The sequence below is a fragment of the Oncorhynchus nerka genome, linkage group LG19 (genome assembly GCF_034236695.1).
Source record: "Oncorhynchus nerka isolate Pitt River linkage group LG19, Oner_Uvic_2.0, whole genome shotgun sequence".
NCBI classification, from domain to species: domain Eukaryota; kingdom Metazoa; phylum Chordata; class Actinopteri; order Salmoniformes; family Salmonidae; genus Oncorhynchus; species Oncorhynchus nerka.
Genome location: NC_088414.1, coordinates 838,417 through 859,332, shown reverse-complemented (window position 1 = coordinate 859,332; position 20,916 = coordinate 838,417). Strand labels below are relative to the sequence as shown.

The following is a 20,916-nucleotide window of genomic DNA, read 5'->3' as shown; positions in this document are numbered from 1 at the left end:
TTACTTGCCCAAATCTAAGGATGTGGCTGTCTAACTCTCTGGATGAGGTTATGTCTTCTACTCTCCAGTGGGGGATGAAGTCCCTTCCATCTATATAATACAGTTTAAGGACATGTGCAGTCAGGTGGCAGCAAATGTGGAGTGCATGACACTCCATCCTGGGTATGACAGTACGTCTCATGGGTCCAGCTAAAGTTCAATAACTACAGATGTGGAGTGCATGACACTCCATCCTGGGTATGACAGTACGTCTCATGGGTCCAGCTAAAGTTCAATAACTACAGATGTGAGATCAGTGTCTTGATAACTTCCAAGTGTAACAGTTCCAGAGAATAAACCATCTTTCACATAACTGTTTAAATTCTTTTCTGGCAATATAACAATGTGCAAATATTACACTTTTCTTTCATCGCCAATACATATACTGTACCCATCAGCATTTCGTCTGGTGGGGCAGGGGCTACCTTGCAGAACATGTCAGTCATCAAACCTTCCTATATGGTGTACAGGACCCCATGGAGCCTAAGAAAGGAGTTCCCTGATATGTTTGAAGAATACACAGGTCCATTGATAGTACCATTTGATTCAATAAATATCAAAAGACAATAAAGTGACATTTTATTGCTGAGGGCAAGGTGTCTCCATTTCAGACATCAGCATCAAGCCCACCGGACTCCATCACATCATCTGGCAAGTCGTGCTCCATACAGGTATCTTTGAACACACATACAGTCACTGTCCTATTTCTAATGGTAGTTAGTATCTGTTTATGTCAGATATCACCTATTCTATGTTGAAGTTACCAGGCCAGCCTAAACATACCAAATTCTGTTCTCCCCATTGACAACCGTTGGTGAGAAGGCAAGAAATTAAGCAGCGTAGATCAGCTCATAGCCCCTCAAAGATACTGGTCTCTCACACACACACACACACACACACACACACACACACACACACACACACGATTATGATAAGCCTGGTGGAACCAACCTGAACGCTGAGTTTACAGTTCTATTTCACATCTAAAAAGTAGGAAATAAGCAACAAAATGTCAGTTTACATAAATGATGTTTCACAGTTGGGTCATCAAAGTAATGAAGTGGGTTACCTTCTGTATTTGTACAAATGAGGAGCCCGTGAAAGCGGTTGTCGCTGACAGGTGAAGGTTGCTGGCCCAATACTTACCAACATGTGGAGGACTGTTCCATTCATAGGAACGCACACAGTGAGAGCTTGTAAGTCAGTATTTCACGGTGAGGTCTACACCCAAAATGATGGCGATTTCTTTTTATTGCTACCATTTCCGTGTTTGACCACTACGTTTTATGGGTATTATGAAGACATCACTGTGGCACTCTATTTTCAGTATGGCCTTCATTACCTTACACATCACTTGCACTCTCCGCTCACTTTTGACTTGGCTGGGAATGACGACTCTCCATAGGTCTGGCTTACTTGTAGGCTCTGGGCAAAGAACAGAGCCAAAAATCGATATAACTCAGCCATCTGAGATATGACAAACTGAGCCGTCCATAGACTAGCTACCTGGATCACAATCACTCATACACTGACTTCACATATGAGTTCTACAGCTTAACATGCTAAATGAAACACAATAGAATGCTATATGCTTGTTGTCATGGCTACTCACTGTCCTCTGGGGTCCTGGCGGTAGAGTTAGCGCTCCAGTCACTCCAATAGCCATAGCCCCTATGATGAATGCATCGCACCTGCACTACATACTCCGTGTCCGGCTTGAGGTACTGAAGACGGAAAGACTCCTTGTAGCTTTCAGTGTCATTTGGGGGTACCTAAAAGAGAGTCAATTAAATGGATAGAATGACAAATGGAGTCGAGAGGGCAACAATGTGCCATATTACAGTGAATTTGCAACACCAACAATACAAGTAGAATGTTTGATTCACTGTTGATAACACCTATCAGAATAAGGATAGGATAGATGGCTTTTAACATTAAAGAGAGATTTCACTCCAACATTTGCCAGATGTTTACACACCTTATAACAAGTCGAACGTCAAGCCCATGCCATACACACCCAATGCCATCGGTTGTGTAGATCATACCATATCCCTTTACCAGGAAATGATATGATGCTTATCCTTTCATTTTGGGATTGAGGTTACAACAAATGGCACGGGACATATCAACATTAGTCTACTTCTGAGGTCTAAAGAATATCCTTTTAACATGTATTGTGATTGTGTCTATTTACCTCAGTCCAGTCTCCAGAGCCCACAGTGCAGAACCTGATGTTGTATTTCAGCGTAACATAGGTTACATGGATAGGGTGCTTCCAACTCACTAAGAGAGTCCTGGAAAAGTTATTCTCGGAAAGAATATTGACATCTGATGGGGGATTCGTTTTCACTGCAAAACAGGACAAACCATTATGGGGGAGGTGATAATCATTGTAATAACCTCAAGGGCAATCAGAAAATACATTGCACTCCACCTACCCAAATCAGCAGCATATATATCCAGAATGTCAGATCGAACCTTCCCCAACTTGTTTTCAACTTCTACCCACATAGCAAGTTGCATGAAGCTTGGAAAGGTGCCGAAGTCGATGTATCCACTGCTTCTGTGAGCTTTGCTGCTCTTATTTGAGACACTGAATAAACACAACAACGATCTACATTGTTAATCGATCAGAAATCAGTAATTAACAAATCACATACACTATCTAAGAACCTTGATATTTAGGGGTTCTCAGAACTGAAGCCAGGTTTTCCATTCACCGATTTAAAAAATAATGTTGGTATTCACCATGTATCTAACCTTATGTATGACACTCACATTAGACTGCCAAACAAGGTATAAGTGGTTTTCAGAATTTCGTCTCTTGTCCCAGGCTGCCATGTGCACGTGACGTTGGAGGAAATCTTTCGGCCAGACTGGACAGCCATGCAGGACAGATTCACAGGCTTCTCAGGGGGATCTGACCAATAAACCAAACAGCTGCCATTATTTCATGTCAGAGAAACATACCAACGGCTATGTACCTACTGCACTGAGCAGGATAGGGTCAAAACTCATTTCGATTCAGGAAGTAAATTGAAATTCACTTCCTCAATTGAAAACTGAATTGAACCCAAACCTGACACTGAGAAAGCTTTAGGGTTATTCAGTGTGACCATGAAAGACCGGAAAATTGTTAAAGACTCCAGCCACAGACTGTTCTCTCTGCTTCCACATGGCAAGTGGTACCTGAACATCAAATCAAGTCTAATTTAAGTCTAATACATCCATATAATATAGCCTACAACTTCACAATAAATCCATTATTTATTTTAGACAGGTCTAAAGAACCATGATAGGAACAAAATGTAGTCTATTTTCAGAAGAACAGAATAGCATACTCTCAGTTGTCCTTATGTTAGGCCCTGATCTGGCTATACCATATGGCTGTGGGCTACAATAGTTCATTTATTAAACAATATTTTCTTAGAATTTAACAGTATGAAGAATACAATTGAACATAGCTGAATAAAATAGAAATTATATTTTCCACAAACGATTTGAAGTAGGGCGCTCATGCGGCTATTCTGTGTTGAGTGGTTAAAGAAACAAGTACTTCTATATGCTTAATTTAGAATTATTTCTGTAACTTTAGTTGTGATACATATGTTGGGCTCTATGTTTTCATTTTAAATATAGTATAATGCTGCATGATGCGACTCAAATGAGGATTTGAAAAAAGTTGCATGAAAGGCATGAGCTCTGCTTAGTTTTTAGTGCAGGCTGTACACACTTCATCAGTCTCTCATTCACAATTTGACAAGCACTTGACAATGCCTTGAATATCCCGGCGGTATCCCCTTTGTGTGGCAGTAATGCCCCCTTCAAAAATCCAGGCCTTTTTCAGTCAGTGGCCATTGTGCCCTTAGGCTGAATGTAATAATTATTATTCCCTTCTCCCTGCACGCTCCGAAGCACCTCTCACTCACATGGCTATCCGTCACGTGATCGGGTCTTTCTCACAGGCTACAAGTGAAGATAGACACACCGGGGACACAACTGCACGCGTCCTTATCCAGTTCCGAGGTGCATATTGAAGATACTGGAAGAACTGTCCACATTTACTTTTCGTCAGCCAACAAGATGAGTAGTAGGCCTAATGAACAGCAAAAACACTGGCCTACGTCAATCTACTATCCCCCATAGTACAAACGTTGACCTATTCTATGCAAAGTAATATTCCTAAAATAGTCTGGGACAGTTGTGGGATGCGATAGAATGACCAAATTAATGCAACCACTGGCATCAAAACACCTGTTTTAAGCAATGAGGCTGATGCAGACCATTTAAAATGTTCATAAACTATTAGGCTATTTCTTCACATTATAAGCTCAGCAGAGCAAATGTTCCATTAGCAGGAAAACACAAATATCAAAAGTGACCGGAAATGCAATAATGCATGTAATGCTTTTATTATAAAGGTGTTTTTTTATGGTGAAAATTATCTTCCCCAAACTTGAAACTCACGGGCTGCATATGAATGCAACTTATGCTCTACACCCATTGGAAAGCAGATGAATGTGCTTCATGTTAAGAAAATTATTTGGCCACTTTAGTCTAAATAACCCTCATCAAAACATGTAGGCCTATGGGCTTACAAAGGCCTACAAAAAAAAGGTATGCATTGTTTCTGGCCTTATGCTGGGCATCATTCACAAGTGATAGGCACATTTTTTTCACCCATCAGAATATTAATGATTTAATCTCGTATTTACAGAACATACACTAAATAATATAATATAATAATAATATATAATATAATAATATAATATACAGTACCAGTCAAAAGTTTGAACACGGGTTTTTCTTTATTTTGACTATTTTCTACATTGTAGAACAGCTTTTTTTGTAGTGAGAACATGCAAATCAAATTTAATTTGTCACATGCACAGGTGTAGACCTTACAGTGAAATGATTACTTACAAGCCAACCTGTTAGGGCTACTTTAACTAACCCCCTGAGCTGTAGTTTTAAAAAATAACCTCCACAGAATGTTAAAAATGGCTCAAAAAATAAAAGTAAAAAAATCATTTCTAAAATGTTTTACAGCAAACAAGCACATATTTATGTCCAACCACCACTGCATACATATATTAGCTTAGCCAAGTAGGAAAAAATATGCAATCAACAAACGCAGGATTAAAAGAAAAATAATTTCAAACCTTTGAAATCTTCATCAGATGACAGTAATATAACATGTTACACAGTACATTCATTTTTTTCAATAATATGCAATATATATCCATAAATATCTGTCAATTATGCATGAAAAAATGCTATAATGTCAGGAGAAATAAATAGCTCCGGCAGATAACGTAGCAAACAAGGAATACACATCATAAACTTTGACTAAATATGCATGTTTTACATATGTATGGCAAGATAAACTTCTTCTAAATGCAATTGCTATGTTACAATTATTTTTAACGTTACATTTGGCGTTTACTAGGCTATAATAGAGAGTCGGCGCTCTCAGTAGCATGCTGACTCAATGTCGGCAGCAACCCAAAATGAAGACTAAATATTCCCTTACCATGGCTGTTCTTGCTTCAGAAGGTGGAAGGGTTAATACTCACCAAGTTACAGAGTCAAGTCTGTGTCTTTCCGTTCTCAGACTATATACAGGGGCGCACCAAAACGTCGGTACAGAGTCAAAACTGTTTATAATTAAGCCTTAGCTATAAAGGTCTACAGCAATCGGTGAGGGCGGATTAGCAGAGTCAATGTGGAGAAAGAGCTATATTGGTGACAGGGTTTGGTACGCTGAACGTACAGAGGCCTCAATGTGGAGGCTTCACGCTGAAGACATAGAACGTGTTTCCATGGTTATAGCTCTTTGGGAAGTGTGTAAACAATGACGTAAAGTCAATTTTCCCATTACAAGAGAGACTTTGGGAGAATGCATGCCCTGAGAGTTCTGCTTTAGCTAGAGACAAAATTTAAACGGTTTTATAAGCAGAGTGTTTCCTAATAACAATTTTTAATTGTGGAGGTTTATATACAGAAGGGGCAGTATTCAGGGCTAGCCCTAACAGGTTTTAACTAACAGCAGTTTTTAAAAAATATGGAGTAAAAAATAAAAGTAAAAAAAATCATTAAAGTGCAGCAGCAAACAACAACAGTGAGGCTATATACAGGGGGTACCGGTACAGAGTCAATGTGGAGGCTATATACAGGGGGTACCGGTACAGAGTCAATGTGAAGGCTATATACAGGGGGTACTGGTACAGAGTCAATGTGGAGGCTATATACAGGGGTACCGGTACAGAGTCAATGTGGAGGCTATATACAGGGGGTACTGGTACAGAGTCAATGTGGAGGCTATATACAGGGGTACTGGTACAGAGTCAATGTGGAGGCTATATACAGGGGGTACCGGTACAGAGTCAATGTGGAGGCTATATACAGGGGTACCGGTACAGAGTCAATGTGGAGGCTATATACAGGGGTACTGGTACAGAGTCAATGTGGAGGCTATATACAGGGGGTACCAGGTACAGAGTCAATGTGGAGGCTATATACAGGGGTACCAGTACAGAGTCAATGTGGAGACTATATACAGGGGGTACCGGTACAGAGTCAATGTGGAGGCTATATACAGGGGTACCGGTACAGAGTCAATGTGGAGGCTATATACAGGGGTACCGGTCAGAGTCAATGTGGAGGCTATATACAGGGGGTACTGGTACAGAGTCAATGTGGAGGCTATATACAGGGGGTACTGGTACAGAGTCAATGTGGAGGCTATATACAGGGGGTACCGGTACAGAGTCAATGTGGAGACTATATACAGGGGGTACTGGTACAGAGTCAATGTGGAGGCTATATACAGGGGGTACCGGTACAGAGTCAATGTGAAGGCTATATACAGGGGGTACTGGTACAGAGTCAATGTGGAGGCTATATACAGGGGGTACCGGTACAGAGTCAATGTGGAGGCTATATACAGGGGTACCGGTACAGAGTCAATGTGGAGGCTATATACAGGGGGTACCGGTACAGAGTCAATGTGGAGGCTATATACAGGGGGTACCGGTACAGAGTCAATGTGGAGGCTATATACAGGGGGTACCGGTACAGAGTCAATGTGGAGGCTATATACAGGGGGTACCGGTACAGAGTCAATGTGGAGGCTATATACAGGGGTACTGGTACAGAGTCAATGTGGAGACTATATACAGGGGGTACCGGTACAGAGTCAATGTGGAGGCTATATACAGGGTGTACCGGTACAGAGTCAATGTGGAGACTATATACAGGGGGTACCGGTACAGAGTTAATGTGGAGGCTATATACAGGGGGTACCGGTACAGAGTCAATGTGGAGGCTATATACAGGGGGTACTGGTACAGAGTCAATGTGGAGGCTATATACAGGGGTACTGGTACAGAGTCAATGTGGAGGCTATATACAGGGGGTACTGGTACAGAGTCAATGTGGAGGCTATATACAGGGGGTACTGGTACAGAGTCAATGTGGAGACTATATACAGGGGGTACTGGTACAGAGTCAATGTGGAGGCTATATACAGGGGGTACTGGTACAGAGTCAATGTGGAGGCTATATACAGGGGGTACCGGTATAGAGTCAATGTGGAGACTATATACAGGGGGTACTGGTACAGAGTCATTGTGGAGGCTATATACAGGGGGTACTGGTACAGAGTCAATGTGGAGACTATATACAGGGGTACTGGTACAGAGTCAATGTGGAGGCTATATACAGGGGGTACTGGTACAGAGTCAATGTGGAGACTATATACAGGGGTACTGGTACAGAGTCAATGTGGAGGCTATATACAGGGGGTACTGGTACAGAGTCAATGTGGAGACTATATACAGGGGGTACTAGTACAGAGTCAATGTGGAGGCTATATACAGGGGGTACTGGTACAGAGTCAATGTGGAGGTTATATACAGGGGGTACTGGTACAGAGTCAATGTGGAGGCTATATACAGGGGGTACTGGTACAGAGTCAATGTGGAGGTTATATACAGGGGGTACTGGTACAGAGTCAATGTGGAGGCTATATACAGGGGGTACTGGTACAGAGTCAATGTGGAGGCTATATACAGGGGGTACTGGTACAGAGTCAATGTGGAGGCTATATACAGGGGGTACCGGTATAGAGTCAATGTGGAGGCTATATACAGGGGGTACCGGTATAGAGTCAATGTGGAGGCTATCTACAGGGGGTACCGGTAGAGTCAATGTGGAGACTATATACAGGGGGTACCGGTAGAGTCAATGTGGAGACTATATACAGGGGGTACCGGTAGAGTCAATGTGGAGGCTATCTACAGGGGGTACCGGTATAGAGTCAATGTGGAGGCTATCTACAGGGGGTACCGGTAGAGTCAATGTGGAGGCAATATACAGGGGGTACCGGTAGAGTCAATGTGGAGACTATATACAGGGGGTACCGGTAGAGTCAATGTGGGCGGGGACCTGGTTAGTCGAGGTAATATGTAAATGTAGGTAGAGTTAAACTGACTATGCATAGATAATAAAGAGTAGCAGCAGCGTACGGGAGGGGTGGGGGGGGGGCAATGCAAATAGTCTGGGTAGCCATTTGATTAGCTGTTCAGGAGTCTGTTCAGGGTAGAAGCTGCTGAGAAGCCTTTAGGACCTAGACTTGGCGCTACGGTAGCACATGCCGTGCGGTAGCGGAGAGAACAGTCTATGACAAGGGTGGCTGGAGTCTTTGACCATTTTTAGGGCCTTCCTCTGACACCTCCTGTTATAGAGGTCCTGGATTTTAGAAAAAGCTGTTGCGCGAGCAACTCACCGCCTTCCTGAAGACAAACAATGTATACGAAATGCTTCAGTCTGGTTTTAGACCCCATCATAGCACGGAGACTGCACTTGTGAAGGTGGTAAATTACCTTTTAATGGCGTCAGACCGAGGCTCTGCATCTGTCCTCATGCTCCTAGACCTTAGTGCTGCTTTTGATACCATCGATCACATTCTTTTGGAGAGATTGGAAACCCAAATTGGTCTAAACGGACAAGTTCTGGCCTGGTTTAGATCTTATCTGTCGGAAAGATACGTTTGTCTCTGTGAATGATTTGTCCTCTGACAAATCAACTGTAAATTTCGGTGTTCCTCAAGGTTCCGTTTTGGGACCACTATTGTTTTCACTATATATTTTAACTCTTGGGGATGTAATTCGAAAACATAATGTTAACTTTCACTGCTATGCGGATGACACACAGCTGTACATTTCAATGAAACATGGTGAAGCCCCAAAATTGCCCTCACTGGAAGCCTGTGTTTCAGACATAAGGAAGTGGATGGCTGCAAACTTTCTACTTTTAAACTCGGACAAAACAGAGATGCTTGTTCTAGGTCCCAAGAAACAAAGAGATCTTCTGTTGAATCTGACAATTAATCTTAATGGTTGTACAGTCGTCTCAAATAAAACTGTGAAGGACCTCGGCGTTACTCTGGACCCTGATCTCTCCTTTGACGAACATATCAAGACTGTTTCAGAGACAGCTTTTTTCCATTTACGTAAGGTTGCAAAAATCTGACATTTTCTGTCCAAAAATGATGCAGAAAAATGAATCCATATTTTTGTTACTTTAGGTAAAAAGCACTAAATAAACATCAGTTAGTGCTAAATGCGGCTGCTAGAATCCTGATTAGAACCAAAAAATGTGATCATATTACTCCAGTGCTAGCCTCCCTACACTGGCTTCCTGTTAAGGCAAGGGCTGATTTCAAGGTTTTACTACTAACCTACAAAGTATTTGTTAATGGGATTTATCTGTTAATTGAATGATTAGAATATTCCACCCTGAAACCATATAATTGTATGGAACTCATTAGAATGTATAAAATTATAATCAATAAATGTGTAGTTCTAGTCAGAATTAGGGTAAAACAATATAGCTAATGTGGGTCTTTATGGTATTTTAAAGACAGACTGTCTGAGCAAAATTTGGCGCCGACCTGACTAGAGACTTGGGAGAGAACGGGGAGTACGGCTCAAGGTCTCCCTAATCTCTGTCGGCTGGGTAGTGAGACAGTGTGTGCGTAGCAGGACATTGTGTGCGTATGTTTGTGTGAATGTGTGTGCGTATGGTTGGGTGAATGTGTGTGTGTGAGAAGTCGGTATAAAATTAATTGTTTTGTATTCTTGACTTTAGAACGTTCTCTGAATAAACTGTACTAACCTTTTGGCCGAATCTTTGTGTAATTATTATTATACACATGGTCTTACAAACCTCTAGGATTGGTCAGAGCTATTGATTATAAGTTATTATCATTGGGATAGAAAGTTCACGTGACAGCATTACATGGGCTTGCTCCTAACAATCTTTCCGATTTGGTCGTGCAATACATACCTACACGTACGCTACGGCCACAAGACGCAGGCCTCCTAATTGTCCCTAGAATTTCTAAGCAAACAGCTGGATGCAGGGCTTTCTCCTATAGAGCTCCATTTTTATGGAATGGTCTGCCTACCCATGTGAGAGACGCAGACTCGGTCTCAACCTTTAAGTCTTTATTGAAGATTCATCTCTTCAGTAGGTCCTATGATTGAGTGTAGTCTGGCCCAGGTGTGTGAAGGTGAACGGAAAGGCACTGGAGCAACAAACCGCCCTTGCTGTCTCTGCCTGGCTGGTTCCCCTCTTTCCACTGGGATTCTCTGCCTCTAACCCTATTACAGGGGCTGAGTCACTGGCTTACTGGTGCTCTTCCATGCAGTCCCTAGGAGGGGTGTGTCACTTGAGTGGGTTGAGTCACTGATGTGATCTTCCTGTCTGGGTTGGCGCCCCCCCTTGGGTTGTGCCGTGGCGGAGGTCTTTGTGGACTATACTCAGCCTTGTCTCAGGATGGTAAGTTGGTGGTTGAAGATATCCCTCTAGTTGTGTGGGGGCTGTGCTTTGGCAAAGTGGGTGGGGTTATATCCTGCCTGTTTGGCCCTGTCCGGGGGTATCATTGGATGGGGACGCTGTGTCTCCCGACCCCTCCTGTCTCAGCCTCCAGTATTTATGCTGCAGTACTTTATGTGTCAGAGGCTGGGTCAGTCTGTTATTTCTGGATTTCTCCTGTATTATCCGGTGTCCTGTGTGAATTTAAGTATGCTCTCTCTAATTCTCTCCTTCTCTCGAAGAAGAACCTGAGCCCTACGACCATGCCTCAGGACTACCTGGCATGATGAATCCTTGTTACCTGGGCGTGCTGCTGCTCCAGTTTCAACTGTTCTGCCTGTGGCCATGGAAACCTGACCTGTTCACTGTGATTAGTATTATTCGACCATGCTGGTCATTTATGAACATTTGAACATCTTGGCCATGTTCTGTTATAATCTCCACCCAGCACAGCCAGAAGAGGACTGGCCACCCCACATAGCCTGGTTCCTCTCTAGGTTTCTTCATAATCTCCACCCGGTTTTTCCTCTCTAGCCTTTCTCTCTAGGTTTCTAATCTCCACCCGAGTTTTTCCTCTCTAGGTTTCCACTCCACCCAGCACAGCCAGAAGAGGACTGCCACCCCACATTGGTTCTACACCTGCATTGCTTGCTGTTTGGGGTTTTAGGCTGGGTTTTGGGGTTTTAGGCTGGGTTTCTGTAGAGCACTTTGAGATATCAGCTTATGTAAGAAGGGCTATATAAAGAAATTTGATTTGGACAGCAGGAAGCTTGGCCCCAGGGAGGTATTTTACAAACATATACTTAGGAATATTAAAACACTTCAGTTTCTTTTTCCAATCACGAGTATCATGTGATCCGATTGTCAACTGTCAATTTACAGATACGATAACGAACATGAGTATGGCCATGTCGGCACACCCCTAGTAAATATGGTATTGGCACTGACCCTTTATATAGCTTCCTTACTTTATTGTTCTTCTTATTTCTATTACTCTTTTGTTCTACTTTACTTTTTAATAGTACTACTGCATTGTTGGGAAAGAGCAAGCAAGACATTTCACTGTACTAGTGCATGTAAAAAATAAAAGTTATGAATGTGTACGTTACATTTTCGTGAATATCAGTACAAAGGCATGACCTTTGGATACATTTTCACTGTATTTCTGTATGAAATTTTTGCACTTGTATCCAAATGAATTACTCAGAAATTAAATTTAAATGGAGATATTAGAGGAAAATACTTGCGTGGACATTTTTGTTTTCTTTTGATATGAAATAACCTAAAGTTGATGTGAAATCATTGGAGGCATACTTACACCCTTTGGTCAATAGAATCCCATGGATTACTTGATTTCGGTTTAAGGGAGACCCTTTCGTCTCACAAAGTAACCAGTTGGCCATTTCATTGGTGATGGTGATGGTCACGCTAACAGCCGAGTCATTTATCTTAGTGTACTGCTCTTTGGGCACTGTGACGTTTTTCAACTTCCAGTAGATGTCCTCCGCTGTGGCTTTAGCAGATTTGTAGAGCACACATGTGGCGGTGAATTCCTTTCCAATTTCCACCGATGGAGATTGTGGGATTATTGTTCCATAGGTGGTGATAGAACCTAGAGAAAACCCATGTATCAAGTCAATGCTACTAGGAAATGCATGCTGAATTTTACACAGAGGGAAAAGTCCATATGTGGTTGTTTTCATGGTTATTTGGAAACATATCACTAGGGTCAGTACAAAGCTCACTATCATTAAAGCACAGCAACTTAAAGGAAGAAGACAGCTCATTCTAGGGTTTATGTGCAACAGAGAGGTTGAATCAAAACATATCAGACTGTCTGTCGCTGTGGAAAAGTGCGCCTGCTAAGCAGCACTTAATAACAATTGTTATTGAAATGTAGTGGTACACTTACTACAGGTGGGCCTACAGGCCAGCCATGCCAAGGACAGAAGCTGCAGCAAACGGTATGATGACTTGTCCATGATGCCTGAGGGAAGATTCACAAATTCACAGACTCGCCAAGCCTAGCCTACATTTTATCTCAAACCATTTCCCACCCAATTAATTGCTAGTGTTGGAGAGCAATTAAATTACTAGTGGAACTACATGTAGTTAGCTACGTTTTGCAGTAGCGTGGTGGTAGTTAAAGAGATACTTTGAGATCTACTACCCCAGTCAGATTAACATGTGGATACCATTTTTATGTCTCTCTCTGTCCAGTATGCAGAAGGTTAGAGGTAGTCTCACGAGCCCCTAACCAGGGTTAGCATAATGACTTGAAGTCTATGGGTATCTGCTAGCATATACCCATAGACATCCAGTCATTTCGTTAATGCTAGTTAGCAATTGCACCAGCGCTAATTAGCAACTTCCTTGAAAACCGCAAGCATAGACAAACATTTTATCCACGAGTTCATCTCTGGGGAAGTAAAGGGACTCAATGCCAAAATCCCTCAGTATCCCTTTAAACAAAATAACATTTGCAGTGTTTTCAGTGTTTTTTGCCAGGTAATGGTGTAGCTAAGTACAACAGAAAATATGGGTGAAGTAGGCATCAGACCTGCCAAATTCTAACTTGAAACATAGTTTTTGGATTTAATAGACTAAATTACAAATTCTGTTAACATCTGACTCCAGAGTGATCAGTCTTTCAATTTGTGGTCTATGACATTTCAGATTTAGACACCAAAATGTATCAAAGTAGTTTGGATGTAGTGATCTACTTTAAAAGATGCACTATGCCAAAATCACTCCGCCATTTCCTGGTTGTTAAAATTCAAATAGGTCGCTGAATTTCAGTTTATGTGACAAAACAAGCACGTATAGTGTAGAGAATCACTTTACCATCTAAACCACAGAAATATACTTTCAATAACACAAAACATTGCATTTTCAGCTGTTTGAAGCTAGTGTACAAAACTAAAGACGCAAAAACAAAACTTAAGAACCGGATGTTTATAAATAGCGCACATAGAACAGATATACAGCTTCTTAGGCTTGCTTTCAATGAGAATGACAGATCTATAACACACAATTCTATGTGAATTTGTTCAGGTCACTCAAAAAGTTGCATATTGCAGTGTAGCTTAACTTCTTCTAGTGTGACGTAATTGGTAGCTTTCAGAGCAGCTTCCCCAACACTTAAATGCTGACTGAAGGTAGGTAGCTACAAAACCTTGTGAACATCTCATTTCCTCAAGGACAGTCCTCTTGCATGTAGGACTTTTTGTAGCTATGTGTCAGCAAAGCTAGTCATATCACTACAGAATATTATTATGCAGCTTATTTTCAAAATACAATAAATAAAGCTTTGGAGGAACACTGTCATAACACCATAGCTGCTACAGTTTGGGATGCACGATATATCGGAATCGGACGAAAATAGCTAAAAATGCCAGCATCAGTTATCGGCCTGATGTCTATTTTAATGCCGATGTGGAAAACCGATGCCAAAGCTAACGTGCATACCTATGTAATGTAGGTACATAGCCATGTAAAATGTTTGCGCTACATGTGCAACACAGCATTCCTAACCTAGCCCACAATGTCTGCATCGAGCAGTCAACAAGTCCAGCAGTCATTTGAAAGAGTAAAACAATTTCAGAGACACAACTCAAAGGTGAAACCCATTAATGCCAAGATAATGGCATTCATTGCCCTCGACAATCAACCATTCTCTGTCGTGGGTCATGTTGGCTTTCGCAACTGGTCGAGCACCGGTACACACTAGCAACTGCGCTATTTTTCAGATGTTGCCCTACCGGAGTTACACAGTAGTAGCGTCACTGCTATTAGCTTCACGACATACCATGGTATGGAACGCCGCTTGGGTCTTTGCGTGTCAAAAAAGACACACGTCAAAAAAACACTAAATTGACAATAACACTATTTGACGCAATAAATATGCTTTTAATTTGACACGTCAAATAACAGTTCTATTATAGAATGTTGTGTGTTCTGAATTTAAGCATGCAAGCCAAGCGCCACCACTACTATCAGTAGTACTGTCAAAGCTGTACAAAGAAGTCTGCAAATGATGTGTTTGAAATACCGTGTTAGTAATGAAGCATTATTTGTTTGACCGCAACTTCTGGGGTAGCTAGCAGAAACTGCAGTCATTTTCATTATTCTTAGCAATCCTTGTGAGTAAGTATTAGCTTGGTAGCCACTTGTTGTTCGCCTATTGAAATTTAACTTCAGATCATGAAAATAAATAGCTAGCCAGCTACTTAACCCTGTTGCCCAAAGCTAACGTTGTAAGAAGCCAGCTAGCTTCATCTGGCTAGTGATGCTCAACCGGACCATGTAATGTGTTGTGAAGCTAGCCACAATAAGGGTTAGGCACAATAGTGGAATTTGCAGTTTGCCTTCAAAATAAAAAGCACCTATTTGAAAGTGACGCAGAAGGTTACAATTAGTGGAATCATGCCATATTTAGACTAGATAATGTTAAACAAGGTTGGAATGTGAAGCAATGAAATGGGGTATCAGTCTACCCACAGAACACAACTGTGAAGAGGGAGAATACTTATTTCACTGTACAGCCTTACCTATTGATTGTGGCTCAATAACATGGGGTATCAGTCTACTCAGTGACACCCAGAGAACATTAGCGTAGTAGCTCTTATTGCGGGACTCTGAAACATCTGAATAAGTATTTGTATTCATCACTGTCAATTACTGTCAATTGTGGTTAATTATTATCATGATTTAGGTTCACATAGATGGGTCCGACCACCATTAATCAATAAGAACCGTCTTATAAATGAAGGTCATTTTAGATGACACTTATAGTTAGCTAGCCAACTATATCTACTGAAACAGATTGTCATTTTGCTATGTTTTGGGGGAAGAACATTGCTTGCATCCATGAGCCATCTTTTTTTTTACGTGTGATAGTGTAATCAATATGTAATAAATACGTAAAAAAATGTATGAACACGTTAAATTATTATGTGATGTGAAGTCATATTCAGGTCCTGATTGGTCAACAAGCTTATTTGACACGTCTTTGTTGACATGCAAAGACCCAACGGTGTTCCATAGAAGTCCTGGTTGAGAATGAAACAACTGAACAAATGAAACAGCACAGCAAGTAAGTGAAAGAAATAGGTTTTGATTATGTTTTACTGGAAATGGGGAAATATGTAAATGCCAACTGAATAACTTTTTGGTCAGTATGGTGTGCGTGTGTGTAACCTTTAACAAGGCAAGTCAGTTAAGAACAAGTTCTTATTTACAATGACGGCCTACTACAGCCAAACACGGACGGCGCTGGGCTAATTGTGCGCCGCCCTATGGGACTCTCAATCACAGCCAGACGTGATACAGCCTGGATTCGAACCAGGAACTGTAGTGACACTGCTGTGTCCACATATGTGTGTGTTTTAACTATTTAACTGTACTAGAATGCTTAAAAACATTATTTTTTAAATTAAATAAAAATTGAGAATCAGGTCTTTTGGCAAGGAAAATATCGGTATCGGCCAAAAATGTAATATCGGTGCATCACTAACTACTGTAAAACAACAACAGCTGTGTAGCCTATTTGTGTTGTGTAATTCATTGGGTAGGCATGCACCCATATCACTGGCACATGGGTTCACCAGATTTTATTTTGTATTCAGTACTTTACCAATAAGTAGTGACTTAACTGTTTAGTTTTATGAGGGCCTCACTGACTACTCCCACTAGTAGGAAATATAGGAAATGGAACCAATGATAAAGCTACTACTAGAGAGCTAAGTTAGTTATAAAACACAAAAACTATGCATTGCTAGTTATGAACAAACAGTAGCTAGCTAAGAAAGTCTGTTAAATGGCTCAAATGTAAACATAGAGGCCTAGTTTATGTGAAAGCGTGGCAATAACTTATTACCTTATCATTATTCACAGATCTCCTTCTCTGATGACATGGCGGCAGGGTAGCCTAGTGGTTAGAGTGTTGGACTAGTAACTGGAAGGTTGTGAGTTCAAACCCCCGAGCTGACAAGGTACAAATCTGTCGTTCTGCCCCTGAACAGGCAGTTAACCCACTGTTCCCAGGCCGTCATTGAAAATAAGAATGTGTTCTTAACTGACTTGTCTGGTTAAATAAAGGTAAAATAAAAAATAAAAAATTTAATGGCAGGCAGACCACTCCTGAAAACAAACTGCTCAGCAAAGGCTCTATTGAGAGATACCAGTTTTTTTTTTTTAAAGCTCATTTTCAGTGTCTGTGTTTATATGTTAAGGGGTGTTACTTTGGCAGATAATGTCACCCATCTAAATAAATACAAATATTTGTATAATTAACTAAATGTAGGTGTTTCTGGTTTGTGTCAGTTTCATTGTTTGTTATGCTAGAAATTGTTATTTATGGTTGTACGTGATCAAATGAACTAGAACATTTTATATTTTGCAATTCTGAGTAATTACTACTTTAGTAAGGATACACTTTATTCAGCACTACTGCAGTTGCTAAATAATTCCAACGGCAGCATAAGACCACAAATTAAATTTCAGAAGATTAGTTCTCTCCCTGAATTCACCACTCCCCTGCGCGCTTATTATATCCCAGATTACTGTGAAGTAATATAATGATGATTCATGTTTATTATTAACTGTTTATATGCTCATGTTTTGATATTATAATTAATTACTATAACTTATCAATAAGCCTGAACATTAATTCAGTCACCTCTGGTCGACAAAAATGTCTTTTAAAATTCATCAACCAGCGTCGACCCGCTCTGCCTTCTCGAACAAGTAGCCAACTCAACAAGCTCCGCCAAAAAGGTTGTGGCGTCAGGGCACACTGCCTTCTCGCGAGGGTTGCATGATGCATTTATTGGCAGGCTTAAAGATGCACATGTCTTCTCTATTCCGAGGCCGTTTACTCTCAATAAGAGATATTAAGATGATTTTTATCATGTCTGTGTACCAGGGTTGAGAATATTGGCTACTGAATATTTGGCCGGGGTTCAATACCTGCTATGGTCACTATTTTCTTGCTCTCCCAAAAGCAACACAGGCCTAATACACAATATATAGCTAACTGTAAAGTAATGAGTGACCATTTTAGAAAAATATGAGACATATAGTCTTTGGTTGCATGCTATTTCATATGAATTATAGGGTTGCTTGTAACCTATAACTGATTCTTTGTAGTCTTATGCTGCAGTCTATGGGAAATATTTAGCAAGTCATTAATTCACATAAAGACATTGGTGAGGCAACTGAGAAATAGTATATTTGTGATGTTAATTCCTTAGATCAGTCTCAAACCTGCCCCATACCAATTCCTGGACTTCCAGAGGTTACTAGGTCACCGAGTTCAAACTACATTTGAATGATAAAACATAAAATGTGGTTTGTTTATCACGTCTTCTGCCTTGCAATAGTACATATTTAAAAAAATAACAACAAAAAACAGCAAAATGCTTAGACAGATTTTGATTAACAAAATAATCTAAATGCTATTTAGTACTATATGATATTTATTATGATAATATTATTACTAAAATATTTTCTAAAAGTATTATAGGCTACCCTACCCTAGAATTAGGGTTAAGGATAATAGGTTATATGTAGGGTTAACGTTTCTGTATAGCACGTTGTGACATCTGCTGATGTAAAAAGGGCTTTATAAATACATTTGATTGACTGTTAGGTTTAGGGTTTATAAGGCAAAAAAAAAAGAGTATGGTTTATAGCTCTGTTGCTCCTGCCTGTGGCTTTGTGTGTACTGAGGTAGCAACTGCGTCAGATCCACAAATCAATGAAATTCGTTTGCAACTCAGTGAATCTGCGCAGTATTCACTCCCTACGATTTTAGATTGACGCATATTAAATTACCCAGCAGTAATTCCAAACAAAAAATCGTTAGAAAAAGGTTATTTCTTGATTTAAAAAATGTATTCTGGCTTTTTAAATCTGCCACATCTTGAAAAATAGGTCAGGAACATGCATTTTGTTTAGGTTTTACACCTTTTTCTGAAGAGACATCTGGTGAACCATGGCCAGAAAATGTTTAACGTCTGATGGGCATACCCCAGCCATCGCTAGCAATGCATATACACAGACAAACAAAGAGCTCGCCAAGTAGCCGTAACCTTGTTAATAATAAGTTACACGAGGTAAGCCTATTATTTTAACCAGGGTTGGTCTCATTGCCAACATACCGGGAAGTGTAACTATGGGAAAGTGAGTTCGTGCCACCATAATCAATATAACTAGTAGGAGTTGGCACCACCCTAAAAGAAGGCCTGTTATTTCGCGATTATTTAAAAACTACGGCATACAGCTGGGCCAATGGGTAATATTATTTAACTGGGCTCCATGGCTGAAGCGATGAACACGTTTTTATAAGATTAAATGTCATGTGTCCAGCCTAAAACTGTTGGCGCCGGCTATTGCCATGTAGTATTGAGAATCCCAATGAAACCAACAAAAAAATATGACTAGCTACTTCAAAAGAAAGACAATCTTATCTCGCTGTCTGACGCTTGCTATATAACGTTACCTCCATCAGATTGATAAAGAGCTATAAAATAAGTATTACTGATCATTTTAAATAGCTAGCTACTGTAGCTAGCACGGACATTTTGAGAAAAAAAAAAGATTGATCAATTTCCAATTCCGGGAAACACAAACAACACGGGAATGTCGTATTTGCAGTACCCCTAGTCGACTATATTCAACAAAACCAGGAAAACACGTCCGTAACAGCCTGTTAAACAGGGCCCGACATGTTATGACAACAAAAACACTCACCTTTCATATCTTTACTTGTTGGGTTCATGTTTTCTAGCTAGTTAACGTTAGCTGCGTAAAGACATGTAGATTTCACATCACTCAGCTTAAACTATAAAATTGTCTGTCTTCTCTTTCCCAATTCCAGTATATTGCATAACCACGAGTTCCAATACTTCCCTTGCAATGCAAATAATAAAAATATAAATTAGCTACAAACGACTGATCTAAGTCTCTGTCTCGTTTGTCAACGACTTGTTTAGAGATCTGCGCAGAATTGCTGCTCTTTTGATTTGCCAGGAGAATCGTCTGTCACACAATGTACTAACCAATCAAGACGCTAGATTGTTTCGCCTGACTGTTTTCCAGTATATCTGCACCCACTTGCGCGAAATGCTCCAATGTGTGCCAGGCCATGACGGAGCTTGGTTTGAATGCTTTGTCTGCTGCTGAATCATTATGTACCTGACGCAACAAGCTCAACAACAAGCACTGTTTGATGCGTTGTTTAATAAATATCCGAACCAAAAACAGAGTAAGCTATGGAAAATGGTATAAATGAAGTGGGTTAATGGCAGGACAGTGTTACCCTGTTTCTCCTTCATGTGTGAACAAATGCCCTGCATGTTGAGGTGATGACTCACCTGACTAAATGTGACCTGCTACTGTCTATTCGGGCCTCCAACCACTAGACTGTAGCAGCTCGCTGAGTTAAAGCCTTTGGGTATGAGCTTGCTTGGGGGAGCTAACACAAGTCTTCAGGTCTCAGGTAAGGACAGTTACCCGATTCTAGTAACTATATCACAACGGTCACCAATGTCACACTACCACAATGAATATGCTTGCTTTTAATTGTACAAAAAAAATGCTCTCTGCCAGGATGTCTTTAAGAGAAAAGAGAAAAGGGGTGCAGTCAGAATAGTAATAATGTTGAATCATAAATGTTTATGATGTTCAGGATAATTAAGTTGATCAAGCATAGACCAACTTCTGTTTCCTCTCCCTGACAACTGAAAAATATCAGAACGCAGCCAAAAATACAAATTTCATATTTTATTCATTTTTGCCAAACAGTCACATGACAGTCTCAATTTCAAAAGTGCATGAAAATCAAACAGTACACAGTGCATAAGTTGAATTGTAGAGTTTCCACCACCAAGTACAGTATAAATGTGTACAAATAGGATGCTGTTTATTAGCAAATGTTTGAAAAGTCAGGAGCAATTTACTGTGGCATACAACCCTTTTTGAGTTTAGTCATAT

At 40.6% G+C, this 20,916-nt stretch overlaps 1 protein-coding gene across 1 annotated transcript in view; it reads right to left on the bottom strand.

The window, feature by feature from the left end:
* LOC115147123 (interleukin-6 receptor subunit beta-like) overlaps positions 1-19,912 on the bottom strand; it is a 56,325-nt gene extending 36,413 nt beyond the window's left edge. Inside the window, exons 1-8 of the mRNA XM_029689137.2 lie at positions 19,675-19,912; positions 12,833-12,907; positions 12,239-12,532; positions 2,818-2,959; positions 2,478-2,632; positions 2,234-2,388; positions 1,652-1,811; positions 1,382-1,464 (exon numbers count right to left, since the gene is read on the bottom strand). Coding sequence (XP_029544997.2) covers positions 1,382-1,464; positions 1,652-1,811; positions 2,234-2,388; positions 2,478-2,632; positions 2,818-2,959; positions 12,239-12,532; positions 12,833-12,907; positions 19,675-19,702 — 1,092 coding nt within the window. The 5' untranslated portion in view covers positions 19,703-19,912. The remainder of the gene's footprint in view (positions 1-1,381; positions 1,465-1,651; positions 1,812-2,233; positions 2,389-2,477; positions 2,633-2,817; positions 2,960-12,238; positions 12,533-12,832; positions 12,908-19,674) is intronic.
* Between the last annotated feature and the right edge of the window lie 1,004 nt (positions 19,913-20,916).